We start from the raw sequence: 25,854 nt of genomic DNA, 5'->3' as shown, positions 1-25,854 counted from the left end.
TGTATGTAGTGTTCAGTCAGTCAGGGTGGTGTGTAGGTAGTGTTCAGTCAGTCAGGGTGTGGTGCAGGTAGTGTTCAGTCAGTCAGGGTGTGGTGCAGGTAGTGTTCAGTCAGGGTGTGGTGCAGGTAGTGTTCAGTCAGGGTGTGGTGTATGTAGTGTTCAGTCAGTCAGGGTGGTGTGTAGGTAGTGTTCAGTCAGTCAGGGTGTGGTGCAGGTAGTGCTCAGTCAGTCAGGGTGTGGTGCAGGTAGTGTTCAGTCAGGGTGTGGTGCAGGTAGTGCTCAGTCAGTCAGGGTGTGGTGCAGGTAGTGTTCAGTCAGTCAGGGTGTGGTGTAGGTAGTGTTCAGTCAGGGTGGTGTGCAGGTAGTGCTCAGTCAGTCAGGGTGTGGTGCAGGTAGTGTTCAGTCAGGGTGTGGTGCAGGTAGTGTTCAGTCAGTCAGGGTGTGGTGCAGGTAGTGTTCAGTCAGGGTGTGGTGCAGGTAGTGTTCAGTCAGGGTGTGGTGCAGGTAGTGTTCAGTCAGGGTGTGGTGTATGTAGTGTTCAGTCAGTCAGGGTGGTGTGCAGGTAGTGCTCAGTCAGTCAGGGTGTGGTGCAGGTAGTGCTCAGTCAGTCAGGGTGTGGTGCAGGTAGTGTTCAGTCAGGGTGTGGTGCAGGTAGTGCTCAGTCAGTCAGGGTGTGGTGCAGGTAGTGCTCAGTCAGTCAGGGTGTGGTGCAGGTAGTGTTCAGTCAGTCAGGGTGTGTGGTTAGTATGAGAGAGGTACCTGGCCTCCCGGTGTGAGAGCTTCTCCAACATGTCGTCCCAGTCGCACTCGCCCTCCAGGCTCATCTCTGCCACCTGAACACAGACGCGGCTGGTCAGCGGCTCCGGAGACGGTGGACGCCTTTCGCCGCTGTGGCTCTAGGGCCGACTGACGTCAGCACGCACGCTGGACGTCAGCGCGGTTTGAGACGAGCCGGGCTGTTTACCCGCTGGTGCGCAGACTGACCAGCGCAGAGACGCTGCGTGCGGACGCTCAAGAGCAGCGCTAACCCGGCGGGAGGCGAACTGCGACAGCTGAGCGTATTCTGGCAAAGACTCGTTTTAGCCCGAGCAAAGCGCAAGTCCCTTCACTGGAGGCGAGGCGGTCTGATCCCGCCGGTCGTGTAATATGAACACAAGCACCCACTGCACACAGCAACACACGCCTTCGGACCGCGGCGCGCTTCCGGGTTCAGAGGTCACGTTTTGGCGTTATCCGCAGCTCTGCGCGGCTCCACCAATGGGATCCCTGGGAATCTGCAGTTCTGCGCAAAACTGCGGACATCTGCGCCACAAGGAAACGCCCAGAGAGAAGACGAGAGAGGCCGAGGGTCCCGCAGCGACGGAGGCGCCTCTGTTTGCCAGAGCGTCCCCTTGTGGCAGATGCTGCTTCCCGCACGTTTTCTGAAACGCAGGCGAGAGCAGTGCAGTCAGGATTTGAGAGCAGAAATATTGAAAAACAATATTCCCATATGCGGCGGAGCAGCTTTTGCTTTAACTCCATGTCTCATCTCAAACACTATTACAACACACTTTTTTAACATTTATAGTTATATATATATATATATATATATATATATATAAATATGTGTCTGATTCCCTTTTCACGCAACTGCATTAAAAACGTACAAGCAGTGCAATATGCAGGGCACTGATTATCAAATGTAAACTTTGTATCGCACCTTTCATACACAAGATGCATCTCAAAGCGATTTGCATACAGAAATATAACAATATAAATGATAACATACAAAGAAAAGATACAGGATAAAATAAGCACCCACAAAAACAACGAATTTAAAAATAATCAATAGGCCTAGAACAAAACATACAATAAAACACCTCAAGTGGACTAATAAAATAAAAACATTGTCAAGAAAAAGCAAGCCTATAGAAGTATGTGTTTTTAAAACAGGAATAGAATATAGAGAGAGTATATATATGCGTCTTCGGGCGTCTAAGCGTTTGACGAATGGCCGGAAGTGACGCTACCTTGCGTGTGCGTGAGTCACCTGAACGCGGAAGTGGCTGTCAACACGACGGGAGGCCGACGGACTCGGCCGCGGAGCAGACAAGCGCACAGCCTGGGAGAAAGTGTCCAAAGGGGCGGAGAGCAAGACAGGGATGAGTTTTTAGGCTGAGGACAGAGGCATTTCAGTGGACAGGTAAGGCGGAGCGAGCGACCTACCGAGAGCGCAGCGGGGACACGGACAGACACGCCGCAGCCGCCGGGCAGGTCTGCTGGGTGATTAGGTGGAAGTTGTGCGGGAGTCTCTGTGTCCCTCCCTCGTCTCTGTCCCGGTGTCTGGTCCTGCTGGTGCCTCTTTCTCTGTGTGCTGTGGAGAGGCTGGGAGACTGGATGCAGTGGTCGCTGTCCCAGTAGCTGCCTGTAGTGTGGGACAGTGCTGTGTGAGACCCAGCTGCGCTTGTTATGATTGGTTTAATTGGCAGTGAACTCAGGGCAACAGGTTAAAGCAGAGAGAGAGAGAGAGAGAGAGTGTGTGTGTGTGTGTGTGTGTGTGTGTGTGTGTGTGTGTGTGTGTGTGTGTGTGTGTCTGTCTGTGAGAGAGAGGGACAGGGGACAGAGCAAACCAGCCTGTCCTGTCTGTGACTCTCTGTCAAACCTGATCAGCACCTTCCTGGGGTGTCACTGCATGAGTGACAGAAACAATCAGGGAGTGAAGAGGAGAAGTGTGTGTGTGTGTGAGTGTGAGTGAGAGAGATTGTCATTGTCCTGTGCACTGGACCTGCATGTCAGTGCTTTAGGAATAGTGATGTGACTTAGTCATGGTAATAAAGCTTTTTGAATTGAACTGAATTGAGAGAGATAAATTGACAGTGTGGAAGAGAAGTAGAGAGAGAGAGAGAGAAAGTGACACAGACAGGAAGAGAGAAAATCGAAAGTCTTAAATTAGCATCCTGTCATGTGTTACATTTCATCTGTGTGTGTGTGTGTTGCTGTATCATTAAGAAAAAGGACTGGTGCAAATTTGCTGTGGCTGTGACATAAAAGGCTCCTGGGGTGAGTCCAATTTAAACAGGCAAAACCAGATGCATTTTTCCAAGTTCAAGGAAACAACACGCACAGGTTCCTGTCTCTGTCATGTGAGACACGTATTGTGACAGACGCACCCAGTACAGCACAAACAGAACACAAGCAGGGCAATTTCATATGTATCTAAAGATTTATTTCCTGTTCTTGCCTACATTTAATTCAGGATCTCAGCTAATATAAAACTCAGTTTCTCTCTCTCTCTCTTCTCTGCAAACCCAAGCCAGATCTTTCCCAGGGCTTTTACAGTTGAAATCTGAGCAGCCCTCCTGTGTGTCCATGTGTGTGTGTCTGGCGGCCGGCTGGCTGTCTGCAGGCGCACTAGTGTTACACAGCACCCTTGCTAAAGAACAGCTTGTTTTATTTTTTAACAAAGTGCATGAAGACGTGTTTGTTCCTATTTGTTGCAGCATTGAATTGACCTAAAGGGATATTATTATTATTATTATTATTATTATTGCCCAGCAGCAATATCAAAACTATACTTTAATAGGCCCTGCACCAGTCACAGAGTGGCACAGAGAAACTTAACACAGACACAGACAGAGGCCGCCGTCCAGCCAGTGCACAACTCAAGGATTGCACAACAGTGCTTGGCATCCGGTCTAGGCAGGCTCAGGTTGTTCTGTGCAGTGTAGTCGTGCATCGGTGTTCCAGCACGGTCTGTGGGTATTTATCACGTGAGCCGCCAGTGTGGCTCTGTGGGCGGCGCACACCCTTGGCACACAGTGTGCTGGTGGGTGAGGCAGTTTGAGCAGCAGGGGGGTGTCAGGGCCTGGTTCAGTGCTGCTCAGAGGCCTAGGCTGCTGTTGTGAGATGTGGCTGCTGTGCTGGGAATCTCACACTGCAGCGAGCTTCATCACAGGCGGCACTGGACTCACCCGCACACACAGGGGTACACCGATTCACACTGAGACCCTGACAAATACAGAGACCCTGATTCACACCGAGGCACTGACACACACCAAGGTACACCGAATCACACCCAGGTAGCAAGACACTGATGCATCGAGATAGTGTTACACACTCTGACACTGATACACAAAGAGAGGCACTCGATTCACACCGAGGTGCTGAGGCACTAGGTCGAAGTAACACACATTCTCAGACAAACACAATCTCTTGACACTGATGCACCAAGACACTGATCTATTAAGTCACACTGGGGTATTGAAACACCGTTCACGCTGTTGACACGTCGAGACTCACACACACACACACACACACGCACGCATACAGACACAGACCGAGACACGGATTCAGACCAGGACATGGACTCGCAGCACCCTGCAAAGTGCACTACGAACAGCTATCACTTCATGCCTTGGCTGGCAATATAGTGCACATCCTGTGAAGGCCGTCCCTGAGAGAAAGGAAGCCATCACGAGTACAGAGGCTCCCGGCACTCGATGTATCGGCTCATTACAAATCCCAAGAAAAGATTAATTGTACTGAAAAAACCTGGTTCAGACTGTGATTCACTCTATGAATGCCTGTCTGTGCGGCTCTGTCTCTCCGGCCTGTTTTCTCACAGACCAGGCCCTCTCCGCAGCTCTCCCTGCTCCGCTGGGGGGGCCTGTCACTGTGCTTCTGTGTGTTGCTGTTAACTGTCATTGACTTCTCCCTTCTTCTCTTCTTCCCTCTTCCACTTCTCTGACCTCTTCCTTGACCCCTTTCTCCTCCTCTCCAACTCTCCCCCCTGCCTGACTCCCCTGTCCCAGGCTCTGATGTGCACCAGTAGTGGGGGTGTTTCTGAGCTGCAATGGCACTGCCCGCCCTGCTGCTACCCCCCCTGCTGCTTCTGACCATCACTGCGCCCCCCCCTGTCTCTGGGGAGTCCTGTGGATCAGGCCAGGGCTGGGCGGTGCGGCTGAGCCTGGGGGGGGGCGAGGACAGAGCGACGATGGATGAGCTGGCCCTGCGCGTGGCTGCAGACGCCGGGCTGGAGAGCCGGGGGCAGATCGGGCAGCTGGAGGGGCACTACCTTCTGTGCCCGGGCACCTGGGCAGGCCAGGGAGCGGCACATGTGCTGTCCAAACACCCCACAGTCACCTGGTACTCACAGCAGCAGCTCCTGCGCAGAGCCAAGCGGGGCCTGGCCTTCAACGACCCCAAATACCCCAAGCAGTGGCACCTGGTGAGAGCACGCCAACTCCCTGACCGACTGACACGCCGACTGACGGATACACTGTCTCACTGACTGTCTGATACACTGACTGACTGGTTCACAATCACTGGTTGATAGTTACAGACATGCTGACAGATTGACTGACATCCTATCAGTCTCACTCAATGACAAAGTGACAGTGCTTGAGTGACGCACTGTTTGACGCAATGACTGGTTGACACTCGCACTGTGTGCCTGACATACTGACTCAACCGCTGGTGAGAGAGGTAAAGCGCACTTGGGTCCGTGACGCTATGTGTATGCAATGATTCTATACAAAGTGTATAGGCATCATTTCTGTATTGGTTGTTCCCATTGCACTGTTCCTGAGCACTGGACACTGATGTGAATTAGTCGTGCCAATAAAGCTTTTTTGAATTTAATTGAACTGACTTACACTCTGACTGACTGTCTGACACGCTAAATGGCTGTGTGTGACTGTCAGTCTGCCTTCGTGCCTTTCATACCTGTCTCTCAGGCTGTCTCTCTGTCAGTTGGTGTACCCTATCATCTCTCTCTCTCTCCAGCACAACAAGGCCAAGGTTGGCATGGACATCAATGTGACAGGGGTGTGGGAGCGCAATGTCACAGGGTCAGGGGTCACAGTGGTTGTCGTTGACGACGGGGTCCAGCACACCCTGCAGGACATTCAGCCCAACTATGTGAGTATGAGAGAGTTACAGCAAAGAGCAGATGTTTTGGTCAGTGTCTTTATGAGTCCCTCCAGAAATCCCGCGATCGTGGAATTTGCCGCAGAATCTGCCTTCATCCGCAGAATTCTCTTCCTCCCGCGGAATTCCGCAGAATAAGACACTTTGAATGACGGGGATTTTTTTTTTTTTTTTTTTTATAAAAAAAGGTGGTGCAATATATAATCACTAGTTACATTAAGTACAAGGGCGTCTGCTAATAAATAAATAATTATAAAAGTAAGTCAAGTCAATAACATTACAGTAAGTAAGTATTGCATTTCATTCACTTGTAACCACCTTTTGTCAACGATCTCTATTATGTATTTTTGTATTGTTTGATCTTCTATTATTGTCATAGGAGGGACAAAACTAAATCGCTTCACTTTGCCAACACGATCAGTTACCCATAGAGGCAGGATACAAATTTAGTTTTTTTTTTAGACCAAATAGCGTTATATCAAAAAATAAAGTTGGAAATGTGTAAATCTAAACAGAGGGCGCGGGAGAACACATAACTTGCTGCCAATCCTGTTGGCGATCTATGGTATGGTCTGTAACAAAGATGATCAACAATTGGTGATCATCTCAAATCAAATCAGCACACAAAGTGAAAGTCCTGTAGCCGGCATTTACAATCAATGTTCACAATACATGTCTCGGAGAAAGATGAAAACTGTCAATTGGCATTCATAGTGTTGCGTGTTCATTTTGAGACATGAAAATTGTGTACATTGTGTACAAGTTTAAGCAACCGTTATTGTCTCAGTTTATGCCTTTTAATTGTTCGTTGTCAGTGAGTTCTTAGTGTATCAATTAACATGTCAGTGTGTGCCAGTGTATTAGTGTCAATTAATCCATGTAAAAATGTTACTGAGTGCCAGTTTGTGCCAGTATGTCAGTTAGCATGTGTCAGTGTGTACCGGTGTATGAGTGTCAGTGCGTCTGTCCTCCCCAGAGTCCGGAGGGCAGCTATGACCTGAACTCCAATGACCCCGACCCGATGCCGCACCCTGACGCCCACAGCGACAACCACCACGGCACACGCTGCGCCGGGGAGATCGCTGCCGCGCCCAACAACAGCTTCTGCGCCGTGGGCGTGGCCTATGGGAGCCGCGTGGCAGGTCAGAGGCCGGGGCATCACTTTATACTGGTGTCAGTCGATACCCAGGGTGTAGTGTGCAGCCAGCGCCTGGTTTTAAATTGCTCTGTTGAGTTAAACCACAGACAAACACGTGGCAGGTGAAGGGAAGATGGAGGCCAAGCCTATTATAGACCAGTCCTTCTGTCTATGACCCCCAGAGACAGATCAGTGCTCAGCAGCCTCACTTCCTCACACAATCCCTCTTCCTGTATATGGACATAAACAATACCGGCAGCACGGACATAAACCAACACGCTGTCATCGTGAGAGAGAAAAGAGGAAAAGCATATAGATACACTGATATACCTGAAGGAGAGAAATCAGAAGAGAGAATCACTGGCTGAAAGATACCATTGCTGCAGGAAATTGAGGTTTGAAAGGGAAGCTGTATGTAACAAAAATGTCCACTATAACTACACTATGGGAGGAATAGAACAGGTTCCATACCAAAGACTGATCCTCAAATTGGAAGCTGTAGGCATTCAGGGTAACATAAGTAGATGGATTATGAACTGGTTGATGTATAGGAAACAGAGGGTGTCGATTAGAGGAGTTACTTCTAACTGGAGTGAGATTGTTACTGGAGTTCCACAGGGATCAGTACTAGGACCTTTGCTTTTTCTAATCGACATTAATGATCTGGACTCTGGGATAGTTAGTAAACTTGTCAAATTTGCAGAAGATACTAAAATAGGTGGCTCTGCAGATACTTCTTCAAACAGAGAGGCGTCACAATCTGAACAAACTCCCCAGCGATGTGGCTGAAGAGACAATTTGGGAACATTCAAAAACAGACTGGATAGGATCCTTGGATCACTTAGTTATTAATGGACACCAAACGAGCACGATGGGGCGAATGGCCTCCTCTCATTTGTAAACTTTCTTAAGCTGTAGTCTGAGATTTCCATATCATAATAAAGGGGTTTTGCTATGAAGTTTTGGTCGGCTAGATACAAAACCTGAAACGCTGTGATGTGTACTCTTGTGTGTCTCTGTATGTGTGTGTGTCTGTGTGCAGGTATCAGGGTGCTGGACGGCCCTCTGACAGACAGCATGGAAGCTATTGCTTTCAACAAACACTACCAGGTCAACGATGTATACAGCTGCAGGTAAAGACCCCCCAACAAAAAAAACAGTCTCACTGTCGGTCACTGTAGCACACTGTAAAACACTGTGTAAAGCAGACTTGGCACACTGTAAAACACTGCAACCACAGTATTAGCAACCGATAACCACACTGGCCACAGTGTGCTGGACTGTTCCTGTGTCTGTCTCTCACTGTCTGTTCCACACGGTCCCGCTGTGTCTCTGTCTCACACTGAACCACCCTGTCTCATTACATTACTCATGCTTTCCCTCAAATAGTCACTTTCTTTCGCTGTCTTAACATTCTGTCTCTCTCTCGCTGTCATCTCAACCAGACCCCTGTCTTCTCTGTCTGACTGACCAGTAGCACAAATGTCTCCCTCTTGTGCACCACACCTGCCTCGCCCCCTCTCTCACCCCCTCCATCCCTCTCTCCCTCAGCTGGGGCCCCGATGACGATGGCCGGACTGTGGACGGACCCCACCCACTGGGCAAGGTCAGAGTTCGACTCACCCCCCCCACCCCCAACGGCCAGGGCCGGGCTGTCGGGGCACAGAGAGCAGTGAGGCCAGGCGAGGGGTCAGGGTGAAGACTCCACTAGGGTCCCACAGTCGAGGTCTTGAGTAGCGGATGAAGGAGTCTCTGTGGCTCACCGCGGCGCGTATCTGCAAAACTACAAAAGCACTAGATTAGTCCTTGTTTCCATAGTTGACATGAAGCATCGCTGTGTCTGCGGCCGTGTGGAAAACACCGGAGTTATTCCACTGCCATTTCAGGTTTCCTCCCAGCTGAAATTAAATCCCAAAACTAAACTATATGTATCGTTTTATTCCCAGCTTGTTGTATTTTACATGGAAAGATGCATAAAACCGTAATTCTAGTTCCCCTTTTATCTTTCACTTCTGTTCTTGGCCTGAGCCAGGTGTATTCTCTCACCCTGCTATTGCAATGAGTGGTTGTTTCCTGTCCTCTCACCCTGCACACATGGGCCCCTGACTGTTTTGTAACTTTTGGCGTCTCCTTGCTGAGATACAAGAGGTTGCTGAAAACACACGCACTGATTAGTAATTAAAATAACTGTGTCTTCTGAGCCTGCCTGTAGTACCGCAGTCTGGACACTGAGCGGCACTGCACTCCACGCTGTCCCACCGCTGCGTCTCTCTCTCTCTCTGGCGGTCTCAAATCGCATACTACGGACTGCACTCAACCGTGGATAGTATACTAATCATCCTGGAATATAGTTTATGTAGTATACTATCTAAAAAAAACTGTTAAATTCATATACTTGCACTTACACAACCCTTGCACTTACAGGAAATGATGCATAGCTCTGCTTGTCGCACAGGAGACATTTTTGTCTTCTCTGAATTACATTTATTTTTCATCTTCACGTACTGGCCAATTAGCCTGTTTGTTTGTTTTTGGTTGTCCGCCATGTTAGAAAAAGTTTTTCAGCCTCGATCGCTCCCTCCACTTCCTCTGCCTGGTGCGTGAGGGAACCTATTGAGTGCACATCTTTCCACACCGAATTTAGGGTATGATCCGGGTATCATTAGTGTACTTTATTTGGTCATCTTTCTTAGTGTGAATGCACTTTTCTGTCTGTACACTCAAAAAACGCCTATTGTCATATATAAGTGTGATTTGAGACACGGCACCTCTCTCTCTCTCTCAGTTACTCATTCGTGTTCACTGGATAACTGGATTGCCTATTAGGTTATTAATTCTCCCCAGGGCTGTGTACACTGCATTCTGTCATAAACCCAGCAGTGAGTCAGGTAGAAAGGTCACTTACAGCAGCACACAGCAGTGACACCATTGACTGTCCCGTCCCCAACTCGAAAAGCCCTCCCTGCACCCTGAACCAAACTGAGGCGGAGATGGTCTTCAGCCGGCTCTCCCACCCCCAGCCAAGGTTGCGTGCTGGAACACATATAACACACAGATCTGCTTCAATTGAGCGCTGGCCAGTCCCTCATCCTGGTTCTCTTTTGTGTGGCTTGTTTGCCGAGTGCAAATATTGCACCAGGGACGGCTGTGTGACCCAGAGCCAAGTGCCATTTGTTATTTGAAGAAGGGCGAGTATTATCGGGGAGCTACAGGGCCGAATAATGCACTGTCGTACTGCGACGCGGTTTTATCTCTGTGGTTGTAGGTTTCACAGCAGCCCGGTTCCTGTTATCTGTTCTGTATGACTCACTGTCACCGGACTGTCAGTCATTGGCACGTGGGAGGACAGCAGCAGTATTTAAAGACACTCGGGTATCATTGTGCTTGGCAAGGTAGTGTTTGAGAGAGTTACACATGGGAAGTTGTCATGAACATGAGAAAGTGTCCAATCGAGAGGAGGCCATTCGCCCCATCGTGCTCGTTTGGTGTCCATTAATAACTAAGTGATCCAAGGATCCTATCCAGTCTATTTTTGAATGTTCCCAAATTGTCTCTTCAGCCACATCGCTGGGGAGTTTGTTCAGATTGTGACGCCTCTCTGTGTGAAGAAGTGTCTCCTGTTTTCTGTCTTGAACACCTTGAAGCCCAATTTCCATTTGTGTCCCCAGGTGCGTGTGTCCCTGCTGATCTGGAAAAGCTCCTCTGGTTTGATGTGGTCGATGCCTTTTATGATTTTGAAGACTTGAATCAAGTCCCCACGTAGTCTCCTCTGTTCCAGGGTGAAAAGGTTCAGTTCCTCAGTCTCTCAGTAGGACATTCCCTTCAGACCTGGAATAAGTGTGGTTGCTCTCCTCTGAACTGCCTCTAGAGCAGCGATGTCTTTCTTGAATTGAGTCGTGTCCCATAAAAATAAACCTGGTTGAGGGAATGTAGTTAAAGTTAACTGAACTCTTCATTTTTTTTCCATTTTCAATTCATTGTTGTTTTTTTTTTTAAACCGTGATGTTAATGTCAGTGGTGACGCTTGTGAAAACACCCCTACTAACTACTCATTATACTTAATGAGTTTGTTAGTCATGAGTGCCAGGTATTCAATGCCTTTTGATGTAGAAAGACCCATGAAACCTGCAGGATTGTGGTTCTCCAGGAATGGGGTTGCCCCCCCGTACAACAACACGTGACCTCTGGAATAATAGTCTTTCTGGTAATATAGTCAGTGATTGCTGTGCTGTGCTGTGCTGTAATGCTCGGGTCTCCTGTTTCGCTTCCTGTTGGGCTGCCTCGTTATCTCCGGCTGCCGTCTCTGGCACTGTGTCACTGTGGGTTGTGACTGCGGGGCGGGGTTTCCGACTCCACTCTCCACCACAGAACGCATCCCTCAGCACAGCCTTTTACGGGCCTCTCCTGAGTGGACCTCTGGTGAGTGGGCCACACGCTCCACTCACGGGCCGAGGGAAGACACAAACTGACTCCCTACGGTCTGTGCACACCTGCAGAAGGAGCAGGAAGTGGCCCGAACGAGGTGTGACAGTGTGCGTTTTTGTCCCAGTGGCGGCAGCCGGGCTGGTCACTGCGGGTCTCCCAGTGAGAGCTGGTGAGGTGTCTATGTGAGTCACCCCCCCACAGCCGGGCGCAGTCGTTAGGCAGCATGACAGACTCCCTCTGAGCCGGGCCGTCTGGGCTCCAGATGTGAGAGGCGGGAGGAACAGTAATCCTGCACAGAAATCAGGCTCTCCCTCTTTGCCTGCCTGTCTTTATCATTCTCTCTGGGCCTCTCTGTCCCTATACTTATGTCTCTCTCTCTTTTTTCATCATCCTCTGTGTCTCTCTTCCTCACCTTCCCCTCCATTGTGCCCCATTGGCAGACTAGGCGCCATGCTGACCTCCTTACTGATACAGTAGGAGTGAGAGAGGCTGGGCGCTGTACAGATACTGTACACTATACTGTACCCGCTGCCTCACTGAGCAGGACTGAGTGACCGCTGGGGACCGCAGTTCTCCAGTGAATCGTTCCCAGTCCACTCTGCAAAGCCCCAGACAGAGGCCTGTGTGTGTACATACTCTCCATCGCCAGAGCCTGAAGCAGGCAGAGACCGGGCATGGCGTTCCCCTCGGCACCAGGCCAGTCCAGTCCAGTCAGGGGGCTTGGGGGGCTCCTCTGTGCTCCACAAGCTACTGGCAGCCCAAACCAGTCCTGATGGGCTCCATCTCCCCCCCCGCCTCCTGCAATCTCTGTGTAATGCTCCCTTTCCTTATTGTGTCTGGCACGGCATATGGAAACTTGTGGGAGCAGTAAAATAGTTCAAGCTGTGTGATTCCAGCTAATAGGGGCTGGCGTGTCTGCCCTACTGTTCTGTAATGGGTTTCTAGAGAGCAGCAGCGTGCCACACTGTACTGTGCTGTACTGTCCCAGGCAGGGCAGGGCTAGGCAGGGCTGGCCTTGGGGTGGTTTTGTGAGGAGGGGAGAGGGGTTTCTGGTTGACCCACTGGCTGATGCAAAGCCTAGCATACGTTGGCTGCAGAAGGATATTATTTTGCACAGCACACACACAGAAATACACCAGACCACACACACACGCACACACACGCACACACACGCACACACACGCACACACACGCACACAGTTCACCACTAATCCAAACTGACATCAGTGTTTGTCAGCAAAGGAAAATTATTGTGCACAACACACTTGTAGAAATACACCAGAAGCGTGCACACACACACACACACACACACACACACACCATAAATCCAAACTGGATTGTACCAGAGGTGTTTTTGCTGTCGTGGGTGTGTTGTTGTTTGTGGGGCACCATGACCTGCCAGTATTGTTTTTCTCTAGGTTTTCAGACCCTGTGATTCGTCCTTCAGTCATTCGTTCTGTGTTTCCGTTGTGATTGTGTGGTTCTCGGTTCAGGTGCAGTACTGCAGGCTGGGGGTGTCCCACTCTGCCTTGGACGCAGGTGTCTGAGAAACTGTGCAACCCGTTAGCAGCCCAAAGCTCCCTGACCAGTCTATCTTGTTCCTTCCCTGGCTGGGTATTTGGGTCCAGACACTCCCGTCACTCCCTGCATAAAGCAGTGCCTGCTGTTTTTTACAACCACTCCACAGAAAGTGTTTCTCGGACCAGTCCTGGGCCCTGGTGTCTTTTATGTTGCACATGGATGGGTGTTTGATCAGTACACTCTGGTTGTGAGCACAGCAGCCCCTCCTGTTTCCCCTCCTGCCTGGCTCGGGAGCACTGTGTCTGTGGGTCAACGGAGAAAATGAGGGAACGCGAGGAGGAGAGAGTAGGCCATCCTGACCATCTGCTTGTGCTGCTCTCCTGCGCTCTTGACCGGCTGTGTCGGCAAAGACTCGTCCTGCGCTGCCGATCTGGCTCTGCTTTCTTTAACCTCGGATAAACTCTGGCCAGTTTCCCGGCCAGCGCTGCTTTTCACATAGCCGGGGGAGAGGGAGAGAGGGGAAGAGGAAAAGAGAGAGGGGAAGAGAGAGAATGAGAGTGTGAGAGAGGGAAAGAGTGAGAAGGAAAGAGTAAGATAGACTTAGGGAGGGAGTTGGGGGGTGGGGGCAGAATGATTGCTTGTCTTTTTACTTTTCCTAAGTCCTAAGCTTCGGCTGCAAGACCAGATAGCTTTGAGCGTCTCCCTGCTCGCCTCGTGTCAGTTACTTAACGAAGCAAAAAGTATGTGCAAACCCATCTCAGCTGCTCAGTTGCCCAGTAGATTAAAGACTCCATCCCCCCCCCAACACACACACACACACACACACACACACATACACTCTCTCCCAGTGAATATTTCCACTCGTTGCCCGAGTGTGGTCACATTTGTGTAGAGAGATACAAGAGATGAAATCTGATGTTATTTTTCTGCTTCACCGGCACAGTGCGGCCTGTACAACAGTCTTGTCACTACTGGATTGGATCACACTGTTATGCAAAGAGTGTCTTATTGCCATAGTTAGTTACTCAGTGTGCCTGTGGCGCTCGGTGCCTCTGTGGTGCTCGGTGTGCCTGTGGCGTTAAGTGTGTCTCCCTCTTGTCCACCTATCCTTCAGGCAGCACTCCAGCATGGGGTCATTGCCGGCAGGAAGGGCTTCGGCAGCATCTTCGTGGTCGCCAGCGGCAATGGGGGCCAGTTCAGAGATAACTGCAACTACGATGGCTATGCCAACTCCATCTACACCGTGACCATAGGTGAGGCGCTCCGGGACTCCGGCTCCCCACACACGCCTGACAGCTCACTGCATGTCAGTGTGTGTGTGTGTGTCACAGTGTCAGTGTTAATTTGTGTGTGTGTGTGTGTGCTCGCATGTGTGTCACAGTGTCAGTGTTAACTCGGTGTGTGTGTCACACTGTCAGTGTTAACTCGGTGTGTTTGTATGTGTGTGTCACACTGTCAGTGTTAACTGTGTGTGTGTGTGTGTGCGTGCGTGTGTGTGTTTGTGTGTGTCACAGTGTCAGTGTTAACTTGGTGTGTGTGTTGCAGGAGCGGTGGATGAGAACGGGAGGATGCCGTTCTATGCGGAAGAGTGCGCCTCCATGCTGGCTGTCACCTTCAGCAGTGGAGACAAACAGATGCGCAGCATTGTGAGTCCCACAGCACCCCTGACCCCTGACCCGCTGATGCACACAGTTACTAACAGTGACTCACTGACACTGCTGCTGACCCCGACCCACCCTGACACACAGTACTGATATTGACTCGGATACTGATGTTGTGATACTGACACCCTGAAACACCCCCCCACACACACACACAGGCAAGCACACAATGACAACACAAACCGACAACACACAATGAAGACGCAACATGACAGACACTGATACACACTCAAGAAGGCCGTGCTCACAAGACACATATACATTGACGCACTCATCGACACACTCTGACAGCAGGGGCACTGCCTTCTGTGCCCGTGTTCACGTCTTTGCTGAGACTTTGCAGCGTTGCCAAAAGCAATCCATCGTGTCGTAGCTTATAAAAACTGAACAAGAGGGGGAGAGAGGAAGAGAGAGTGAGAGAGAGGGGGGTGAAGTCTACATGGCAGAGAGCGAGAGAGCGCTCCTGTGGTTTTCTGTGTTTGCTGCTGTTTGTTTGCCGTGTCCATGGTGACGCGGTGGCGGGGGGGTGATGTCAGCGCGTGTGGTGTGGAGCCGGGCCCCGCGCTGACCCCCTGTCCCTCTGCGTGCCGAGCGGGGGGGTCCGAGTCTTTACTCCGGTTCCACTTTTAAACCTCACTCCAGTCTAGACAATCCCAGTTCTGTAACTGATATTTCTCACTTCCTATTCCAATTTTAAATCTCTGCCAACAATTCCCATTTCAGAAATGAATGAGAAATGGGTCAGTGGTGTGAGTGTGAGTCCTGAACAGATTGATTGTAATTTAATATAGTGCAACTCAGAAGTTAGTGTGTTGTTTGAATTTCCTGCCACCCCCTCCTTGTGCTTTGAGTCTGAAAGCCAGTGAGAACTGCATGTGTATAATGAGAACATAAGAAAGTTTACAATTGAGAGGAGGCTATTAGACCCATCCTACTCGTTTGGTGTCCATTAATAACTGAGTGATCCAAGGATCCTATCCAGTCTGATTTTTAAATGTTCCCAAATTTTCAGCTTCAGCCACATCGCTGGGGAGTTTGTTCAGATTGTGACGCCTCTCTGTTTGAAGAAGTATCTGCAGAGCCACCTGTTTTAGTATCATCTGCAAATTTGACAAGTTTGCTAACTATCCCAGAGTCCAGATCATTAATATAGATTCGAAAAAGCAAAGGTCCTAGTACTGATCCCTGTGGAACTCCATTAACAACCTCACTCCAGTTAGAAGCGACTCCTCTAATCGACACCCTCTGTTTCCTAGACATCAACCAGTTCATAATCCATCTACTTACATTACCCTGAATGCCTACAGCTTCCAATTTGAGGGTCAGTCTTTGGTGGGGAACCTTATCACAAGCTTTCTGAAAATCTAAGTGTATCATATCATATGCGTTCACATGATCTACAGCTGCAGTTGCATGTTCAACAAATTCTAATAAATTAGTAAGACATGATCTGCCTCGTCTAAACCCATGCTGACTATCTCCAAGAATATGGTTTTCATTAAGATGCTCCTCTATTTTCTGTCTAATAATTTTTTCCAGGTGAGACTGATTGGTCTGTAATTTCCTGGCTCAGTTTTGTCCCCTTTCTTGTGGATTGGTTTGACATTTGCTGTCTTCCAGTCAGTTGGCACATCCCCTGTTCTAAGTGTCATTTGGAATATTTGAGTTAGCGGCCCATAAATAATTTCCCTAATTTCTTTAAGTATTGTTGAAAATATCCCATCTGGCCCAGGTGATTTGTTGGTTTTTAATTCTGCTAGTCCCGTTAGTACCTCCTCCTCATTATCCTGATCTCTCTTACGATTTGACTGGACTGGTTGTTAACCTGTGGCATGTTATCTGTTGTTTCTTTTGTAAAAACCTCAGTGAAATACTCATTTAGAACATTTGCCACATCTTGTTCATTTTCGAAGATACTTCCATTTTTGCCCTTTATCTGTTTCACTTCCTCCTTTATTGACCGCTTGCTGTTGTAGTATTGAAAAAAGCTCTTTGCATTAGTTTTAGCTCCAATAGCTATGTTTCTTTCTATTTCCCTCTTTGCTTTCCTGATCCCTTTCTTAAGGTCTCTTTGCAGCTCAACATATTCTTTGTATTTAGTTTTTGTCTCCATCCCTTTTCTATGCGCTATACAGCATTTTCTTTCTCTTGATATTTTTTTGCATACCTCTATTAACCCATTTTGGCCACTGTTTTTTGGTCCTCAGTTTGCTAAGTTTTGGTACAAATGTCTCCTGAGCCTCAAGTAGTATATTCTTAAAATATAACCGTATCAGTCTGTACTGGATGTTTATCAGTGAGTATTGAGTCTGTACTGGGCGTGCAGCAGGGTGTATGGGTCTGCACTGTGTCTATCGGTGAGTTCAGGGTTGCTGACTTCTCATCTCATTTCCTGTTTCCTGGGCGTACCTGGGCTGCAGTGGTCTGCTAGGCGTCTGGCCCGTCCAACCAGTGGGTGTGAGCAGGGGTCACCTGGAGTCAGACTGGGGAGACAGACATGAAGTCATCACTACTGCTTGAGAGAGAAAGAAAGGGAGAGTGGGTGGCAGCTGGTGACCGAAGGATTGGGCTGTACGGGGAGCGAGAGAGAGACGGAGGCGGATTGTCAGCAACAGAGTGAAGGGTGAAAGGGAGATAGAGAGGAGAGGAAGAAGGAGGGAGGCTTGCTCAATCCATCACTTCCCTCCCCACTCTCCTCCTCCCATCTTCCCCTTCTCTCTTTCTCTCTCTCTCTCTCTCTCTCTGTGTCCTCTGCAGTTTACAGTTGTGTCCTGGTCTTTGTCAGTGCAGTTATAAATCTGACGGCTCTATCCCCTCTCTCCCTCCCCCTCTGTCCTGCTCTGCCGTTGACAGTGCTGTCCTGGCCTTCGTCTGAGCAGTAATAAATCACAGCCTCCCTCGGCGGAGTGTAGGAGGGCCGTAGTGCTGTAACTCTCTCAGTATGTACACAGTGGAATTTCTCATCGCCTCTGTCATCCGTGCTGATCCGGTGGACATGTTCTCGCCTAACAAAGCGTTGTGTGTGTGTGCGTGCGTGCCTGTGTGTACACGATATATATATAACCCAGTTCTCTGTGTGTACAATGCATGCTTTGTGTAAATATCCGGAATTCCCAATGCATTCCTCAGTCTGACTCCATTTACATGTGGGCAAATGTTAGCAATGCCGAAACTGGACATAGACAAGATGAGTGTTTTCCTGCCTTGTGTACGTGCTGATATTTTAAGTGTTAAACCTTTTTAAAGCATTTTACCTGACCTTTTATTTTATACGGAATAAATAACAAACAAAGGCACAGAAATCCAAGCCAGTCACAGCCCCCGGTCTGGGAAACAGGGCCGTGTAGATCTGTGCATGTATGTGTGTGGAATTGAGCTGTCAGTGTCTGTAATGCCCACTCTAGCCATGTGTGTGCGTGTGTATGATCAGGTTTCGTGTGCGTCCACATGTGTGCGTGTGCTCTGTGCATGTACACATGTCTGACCCCTCTGTGCGTGTGTGTGTGCATCAGGTGACATCAGACTGGGACCTGCAGAAGGGCACCGGCTGCACAGACGGGCACACGGGCACCTCGGCGGCCGCCCCCCTTGCTGCGGGCATGGTGGCCCTCATGCTGCAGGTGCGCCCCTGCCTCACCTGGAGAGACGTGCAGCACATCATCGTCCACACGGCCACCAAGGTGAGGGCTGCGTCTAATGATTGTGCGTAGAGAGTGATGGAGGAGAGTGGGGCTGTCTTTCCTTCCTATGCAAGTCATTTACCGGTCTGTCTGTCCCTGTGGGTGTGTTGTCAGTACGAGGACCGGCACGCAGGCTGGGAGACCAACGGTGCCGGCTTCCACCACAGTTACCAGCACGGCTTCGGCCTTCTGAACGCCTGGAGACTCGTCAACGCTGCCAAGGTAAACCTCCCACAACCACACGGCCCTGACTGCAGTACACTCACTTCACTGTACTGCACACACTGCTGCACGCTCACTACACTTTACTGCACTGTACTGCACACTGCTGCCTTGCCGCTCAGTGCTCTGACCCTGGAGGCACAGACTGTACTGCACACTAACTCTCTTTCCCTCTCTCTCTCTGTCTCTCTTTTCTCTTGGGCAGGTTTGGGAGTCGGTGCCGTTCCTGGTTTCCTATCAGAGTCCAGAGCAGAGTCTGGGCACGGTGATCCCAGCGTTCCCCAACAGCCTCAGTCTCACCTGGAATGGTGAGTGGCAGGAAATGGGGAGCAGAGAGGAGAGAGGGATGGTAATGGAGAGGGCGAGCGAGGTGACGGACAGTCCTCGTGTCAGGAAGGAGAAAAATAGTGGGGGAGTCCAATATGCAGCTTGGTAGAGTCCACCGTTTACAGTCCATGGTTCATACGTGTCTTTGTAAATTGGTGATAGGAGGGTGACTCCAAAACCTGCTGGACAGGGGATCTCTGGGACCTGGGTTGGAGGGCGCTGGTTGAGTTGAGACAAAGGGGTGTGCAAAGCTTTGTGTGTTTAAATTTGGGACCCTCGCTTTGGTCGAACACATGGTTTGTACTGGAAAATGTTGCGCTGCCGTTCCCATTGCGTCTGTGGAGAAACAGATTCCTAAAAATATGCCTCCGACTGAAGACAACCTCCAGTAACATGAGTCGCTAATTAAGGGCTGTGAAGACTTTGACCACAGCCGGCTGTGGCAAACTGTTGCTGAGTTACACGGAGACGCAGGAAGCCGGGAGAGAGAGAGTGAAGGAGGGAAGAGGAGGAGGAGGAGGGCTCTCTCTCTTAGCCAGCCTCCTTTTCTGATCTGCCCTTTTTAGGCAATGTTTGTGATTCCAGAGACGTCGTGTCACTCTAACTGGACTGCAACACATCCCTCGTTCTCCCTCCTTTTAGCGCTCCCTCTCTCTCTCTCCTCTCCTCTCCTCTCGTTCTTGGCCTCTCCCTCTCTCCTCAATCTCTGACACTTTCCATCTCCCTTGCTCCCCCTCTCTCTTTCCTCTTCTCTTGTTCTCGGCCCCTCTCCTCACTCTATCCCTGACGCCCTCCCCTCGCTCCCTCTCTCCCTCATTGTCTCCTTATCTCATACTCCCCTGTGCTCTGAGCTGTGCTAGGAAACCTATATCGCTACGGCCGACAAGCGATTAAACGCCTCACTAAGAACATGATGTCATGCCCACAGTGCAGAGTGAGCAGCCCGGTCTGCGGTGACACCCCAGCGCTCCTGGCAGCGAGATCAGAGTCGGCGCCCCAGCAATGATTCATGATCCTGTCGTGGGAGCTGTGTTACGCCCAGGGTCTCCCGTGTAGGTTCTTTGAAGTAACGCGTTCCAGGTGTTGACACTAGCCGGGGTAAAGGCTGCCGCTTCCCCTGATCTCGGCTGCGGTCCGCACTGCCTGAGCTCAGGGCAACAAAGCAGTTTCCACACTGGACAGGACAGGGCTGTGCTGGACTGGTCGTGTAGTCCCGGCCTGCTACTGCTTCCTGTCTCCTCTCTCTCTCTCTCACTGCCCTCTCTCTCCTCTTGCCCTCACTGCTTCCTCTCTCTCTCTCTCTCTCAATCTCTGTCTCTCCCTGTTGCTCCCTCAATCTCCCTCTGTCTCTGTCTCATTCTATCTCTCTCGCTCTCTCTCTCTCTCAATCTGTCCCCATCTCTCCCTCTCCTCCTCTCTGTCCCAGTCCCCCCGCTCCCTCTCTCCTGCCCCTCGGGAATGTGTTCTTCCCTATAAGGAAATGTAGCGTGAAGCTGCAACAACAAACATCGAGTGAGGAAATGCCAAGGAATTACACTGAAGCAGGGAGGGAGGGAGGGAGTGAGATGGAGAGAGAGAGGGAGGGAGAAAGAGAGAGAAATAAAGAGAGGGGGAGTGGGAGAGGGAGGGGGAGAGAGCGCTGAGCCAGTTGTGATTTAACCTTCTTCTCGACTCTCCTCTGGATTGCCAGTCTGGCTCAGGTCCTTCCCATGCCCGCAGTGTGGCTGTGCTGGGCCTGTATTCACGGGATACAATGCAGCAAGAGTTCTCTTAAAGGAACAGAGCCACCTGACTCCCCAGTTGACCTCTGGAAATTAACATGAACAGATTAACATAATTTAACAGAAATTAACAGATTTAACATAAGTGTTTGCTGTGTGTCTGGTGCCCAGTGTGTCGTGCGTGTGTCCCTGTATTTGTGTGTGTGTTTGTGTGTACAGTGCCAGTATGTATATCTATGCGGTAACACTGTTGGTGTTAACTCTTTCCTGCCCGCAGTGACTGCAGAAGACCTTCAGCAGTCAGGGATGCAGACGCTGGAGCACGTAGCCATCACTATTACGATGACCCACCCCCGCCGCGGCAACGTAGAGATCATGCTGAGCTGCCCTAGCGGGATGTCCTCACTGATCGGAGCCCGGCGCTTCATGGACACGTGAGACCCACCTCTACACGCTGTATACACAGCATATGCACCATACACATGTTATGCACACACCATGTACATATTAATGGCAATAAAGAGCTGACGCAAAGCCCTGCCTCACTCTGTGTGTATTTCGTACCTCTGTCCAGAGTGGCCGATGGCAGTGGCTCGTCACCACACAGCTACACATTCAAAGATAATGGCTCCAATTTCCCCTCTACCTTCACTCAATCACCGAACCCCCCCCACCCCACCCCCAAAATGGGCAAGACACATTAGGTGCTTCTACACCGCAGTGTGGACACGACACCACTGATCCCGATCAAATGTACCGGTACTTTACTTTTTGCAGCCAAAGCATTTTAAATTAAAATACAATTATGTATTTTTTGCTAACAAGTAACAAGCCATTCAGTGTTCATTTAATTTTTTTTATTTATAATAAGTGAAGCAGGGAAGGGTCTCTGATCTGCGCCACTGATGCAGGTCTGCCTCCTGCCTAAAACAAACGCTGCCACATTAGCTTGGAAGTCCAATCTTAATCATATGTATATATCACGTCTTAATCTCGTCACAAATTATTCTAACAAGTAAAACCAACGCATCTGCATATCTTTTCACAACTAAGCATTTAAAATAAAAAATAAAATTATATATTTTTGATAACATAAAATAAAAAGCCATTTAGTGTTAATTTTAACTATTTTATTTATAATAGGGGCAGCTGGGAAATGTTCTCTTATCTGCTCCACTGATGTGAAGGGTATTTGCCACCTGCCTTTAAAACACACGCCACCGCAGTGCATGCTGGGACTTGAGCCGGTCGGGCGTCCACACTGCCAGGATCAAATGCTACCGATGCATTTGATCCGGATCAGAAATGGCCATGTAAATGTGCCTACTGGCTCCTAGCTAATGTTTATCAACTGCCTTTGTGATTCTGTCATTCCTCGACATTCACAGACACACCCCCCCCCAGCCCCCCCCCCCCCGCAGCCCTCTGTCTCCACTGCCTGTAAATCAGGACCCCCTTCAAGAGCCTGTGTGGAGAGCTGTCTTTCCCCAGGCTCAGTGTTTATACACTGTCCACACAGTCTACACACTGTCTGCTCTGCACTCAACTCTCCACACACACATACAGTTCTGTGCAGTAGTTTTAGGCAGGTGTGAAAAAATGCTGTAAAGTTAGAATGCTTTAAAAAATAGATATGATAATAGATTATATTTATCAATTAACTCAATGCAAAGTGAGTGAACAGAAGAAAAATCTAAATCAAGTCCATATTTGGTGTGACCACCCTTTGCATCAATTCTTCTAGGTACACATGCATAGTCAGGGATTTTGTAGGCTTATAGTCAGGTGTGTGATTAAACAATTATACCAAACAGGTGCTAATGATCATCAATTCAATATGTAGGTTGAAACACAATCATTAACTGAAACAGAAACAGCTGTGTAGGAGGAATAAAACTGGCTGAGGAACAGCCAAACTCAGCTAACAAGGTGAGGTTGCTGAAGACAGTTTACTCTCAAAGTCACACACCATGGCAAGACTGATCACAGCAACAAGACACAAGGTAGTTATACTGCATCAGCAAGGTCTCTCCCAGGGACAGGGGACAAGGCAGACAGGGGTTTCTAGATGTGTTGTCCAAGCTCTTTTGAAGAAGCACTAGAAATGGGCAACGTTGAGGACCGTAGATGCAGTGGTCGGCCAAGGAAACTTACTGCAGCAGATGAAGGACACATCATGCTTACATCCCTTCACAATCGTAAGATGTCCAGCAGTGCCATCAGCTCAGAATTGGCAGAAAACAGTGGTACCCTGGTACACCCATCTACTGTCTGGAGAAGTCTGGTCAGAAGTGGCCTTCATGAAAGACTTGCAGCCAAAAAGCCATACCTCCGACGTGGCAACAAGGCCAAGAGACTCAACTATGCAGGAAAACACATGGCAGCAGGTGCTCTGAACTGATGAGTCAAAATGTGAAATATGTGGCTGTAGCAGAAGGCAGTTTGTTAACCGAAGGGCTAGAGAGCTGTACACGAATGAGTGTCTGCAGGTAACAGTGAAGCATGGTGGAGGTTCCTTGCAAGTTTGGGGCTGCATTTTTGCAAATGGAGTTGGGGATTTGGTCAGAATTAATGGTCTCCTCAATGCTGAGAAGTTCAGGCAGATACGTATCCATCTTGCAATACCATCAGGGAGGCATCTGATTGACCCCAAATTTATTCTGCAGCATGACAACAACCCCAAACATACAGCGACAGTCATTAAGAACGATCTTCAGCGTAAAGAAGAACAAGGAGTCCTGGATGTGATGGTATGGCCCCCACAGAGCCCTGATCTCAACATCATCGAGTCTGTCTGGGATTACATGGAGAGAGAAGCAACTGATGCTGCCTAAATCCACAGAAGAACTGTGGTTAGTTCTCCAAGATGTTTTGGCCAACCTACCTGAAGAGTTCTTTCATAAACTGTACCAAGAAGAATTGATGCTGTTTTGAAGGCAAAGGGTGGTCACACCAAATATGGATTTGATGTAGATTTTTCTTCTGTTCACTCACTTTGCATTTTGTTAATTGATAAATATAATCTATTAACGTCTGTTTTTGAAAGCATTCTTACTTTACAGCATTTTTTCACACCTGCCAAAAACCTTTGCACAGTACTGTATATAAGTGCGTACAGTGTGTGTGTTCGTCCCTTGCCCTTCACCCTGTCCTCAGTGTCCATTTCCTGTTTGCAGGGACCCCTCTGGCTACACTGACTGGACCTTCTCCTCGGTGCGCTGCTGGGGGGAGCGAGCCGAGGGCCAGTACAGCGTTCACTTCAGCGACCACAGTGAGTCTGAACACCAACACACAGACCAGGCAGCTTTTCTCCTCCCAGGGGTGTTCTCTCTATCGCACTGAGCAGCCCCGTCCGGTTCTCTCTGAACCCGCTGTGCTCCACTCCCAGCTGTGGGACAGGGTGCATTGTGGGTAGATGTACAGGGGCCCCTCACACTATCACAACACTGCAAGAGCTGCGGTGTCTTGGACTGCCCTTCTGGATGATACTCACTGCGATCCCTCTCTTGCTCTCAGGGGAAGCGGCTCTGGTTCCTGGGACCCTGAATCGCTGGAGGCTGACTCTGTACGGTTCGTCTCTGTCCTATGAGGCTGTGAAGGAGAGACAGAGGTGAGGGGCATGCTGGGAGACGGGCAGAGTGTGCTGTCTGCATTTGTGTCGTTTGACTCGATCAGTTTGTATATATGTGTGTGTGCGTGCGTGTGTGCGTGTCCGTCTCAGTGTGAGACTGAAAGAGTCGAAGGGCCGCGCCTGTGTGTGACAGTGCTGTGTTGTGATTGGCCCCCAGCCACGTGGAGGATGCGATGGGCGGGCAGTACCTGCACCCGGGCTTCTCTCTGCCCTGCCCCCCCGGCCTGGACATCCCACCTGAGGCTGTGAGCCCCCTAACCTCAAACAGCTTGAAGGTGAGTGAGAGCCACAGTCCCTGGCTGTGCGGTGGCCCCCTTCTTTCTCCGCACGGCTGTTCCGGTTTCAAGCCGCTCACTGTTCAATTGTGTTCTGGACATTCTGTATGTGTACTGACATCTCCTCTCTCCTGTTGCCCCTCTTTCTCTTGCTCTTCCTCTCTTACCCTCCTTTAATCTTTCTCAAACATCACTCTCTTATTCTCCTATCCCTTCTTCACCCCCCCCATTTTATTTTCTCCAACTACTTTCCCTCCCTCCATCTCTCTCTCCCCCCTCTCCAGTCCCTGCTGCTCCTGGGTTGCTTCGCCCTGTTCTGGTCTCTATACTACACCCTGGAGGTCAGCCTGGCTCACCTGGACTGGCGGGGGCTGTGCCGCCGGCAGGGACCTGGCAAGGGAGGTATGGAAGCCGGGGATGAGAGCCCCGAGTCGGAGGACGTAATCCCCCTGCACAGACTGAGCGCCTCCGGCCCCCAGACACCCCCCACACTGCAACTGGAGAATGAGAGAGCAGTGGAGGAGGAGGAGGAGGAAGAAGAAGAAGAAGAAGAAGAAGAGAAAGTCCCCCTAATTGTCGGGGTCCCCAGCACGTAGCCGCACCCCCCTCCACCTGCCACCTCCCTCCCTCCCCCCACTGAGATCTAGTGTGCAGAGAGCGGAGGGGAAGGGCGGGGCTGGATGGAGGGCTGTCCGGAGCGGAGGGAGGAAGATACTGGGATACTGGGAGAGAGACGGGCACACTGGGAGAGACACTGACAACGATGGGCAGATGACTTGGGTGCCAAATCACACACCAAATGGATGTCCGGACCTCCCGCCTCCCAGCATGCTAACGGAGGGGTCTCCTCGTGCTCAGCTAGTGCTCTCACAGGGACACACACACACTGGAAGACAGGAGTCCATGCCAGCTCCCGTTCTCAGGAGCACCCCCCCAAGAGCGCAGCTCTGGACTATTGGGGACCCCTCAAGACCTGGCAGGAGTTGGGCCCCATTTCTCGGCTGTTTTCCTGTAGGACAGTTCTTCTGTGGCCAAACTACACTGCCTTTTTACTACTTGCCCAGCCGTGACTGCCCTCACCCGCAGACCGCCCCAGAAAACGGCCCTGCTGCACCTCGGGGTGGTGGTGGTTGGGTAAAAGGGTGTGGGTGGGTCTCTTGGTGGTTTTTAAGGTCGCTTTATTTTCTAATTGGGTGCATTCTGGGGGATGGCAATATGGGGAGGGGATGTAAATGTATTTGAGTGGGACAGAGGTTTTTTTTGTTTGCAGAGGATCAAATATTTAAATACTTGAGACACTTTCTTGTTTTTTCTTTTTAAAGATATAAAAAAATTAAAAAACACCA

The 25,854-nt window shown here is 49.9% G+C and overlaps 2 protein-coding genes across 6 annotated transcripts in view; one reads left to right on the top strand and one right to left on the bottom strand.

Annotated features, from left to right (window-relative positions):
- Positions 1-2,561, bottom strand: part of rnf214 (ring finger protein 214) — an 11,191-nt gene extending 8,630 nt beyond the window's left edge. For 4 of the 5 annotated variants that reach the window (XM_066711516.1, XM_066711551.1, XM_066711542.1 and 1 more), the window contains exons 1-2: positions 2,010-2,099; positions 760-1,421 (exon numbers count right to left, since the gene is read on the bottom strand). In XM_066711516.1, coding sequence (XP_066567613.1) covers positions 760-824 — 65 coding nt within the window. In that variant the 5' untranslated portion in view covers positions 825-1,421; positions 2,010-2,099. Of the gene's footprint in view, positions 1-759; positions 1,422-2,009; positions 2,100-2,205 lie in introns of those variants that run through there. The other variant, XM_066711525.1, reaches the window with a different exon arrangement.
- Positions 2,044-25,854, top strand: pcsk7 (proprotein convertase subtilisin/kexin type 7). Its single transcript, XM_066711503.1, has 16 exons — positions 2,044-2,182; positions 4,791-5,206; positions 5,764-5,898; positions 6,884-7,049; positions 8,088-8,178; positions 8,597-8,651; positions 14,106-14,244; positions 14,537-14,637; positions 18,165-18,332; positions 18,447-18,554; positions 18,760-18,862; positions 20,880-21,036; positions 23,779-23,873; positions 24,119-24,212; positions 24,391-24,508; positions 24,793-25,854. The coding sequence occupies exons 2-16, from the start codon at positions 4,832-4,834 to the stop codon at positions 25,102-25,104; spliced, it is 2,217 nt and encodes a 738-aa protein (XP_066567600.1). The 5' UTR covers positions 2,044-2,182; positions 4,791-4,831; the 3' UTR covers positions 25,105-25,854.

The sequence above is a fragment of the Amia ocellicauda genome, chromosome 1, assembly GCF_036373705.1.
Source record: "Amia ocellicauda isolate fAmiCal2 chromosome 1, fAmiCal2.hap1, whole genome shotgun sequence".
NCBI lineage: Eukaryota > Metazoa > Chordata > Actinopteri > Amiiformes > Amiidae > Amia > Amia ocellicauda.
Note: the sequence above shows the minus strand (reverse complement) of the source record. Positions and strands in the feature narration are given on the sequence as shown.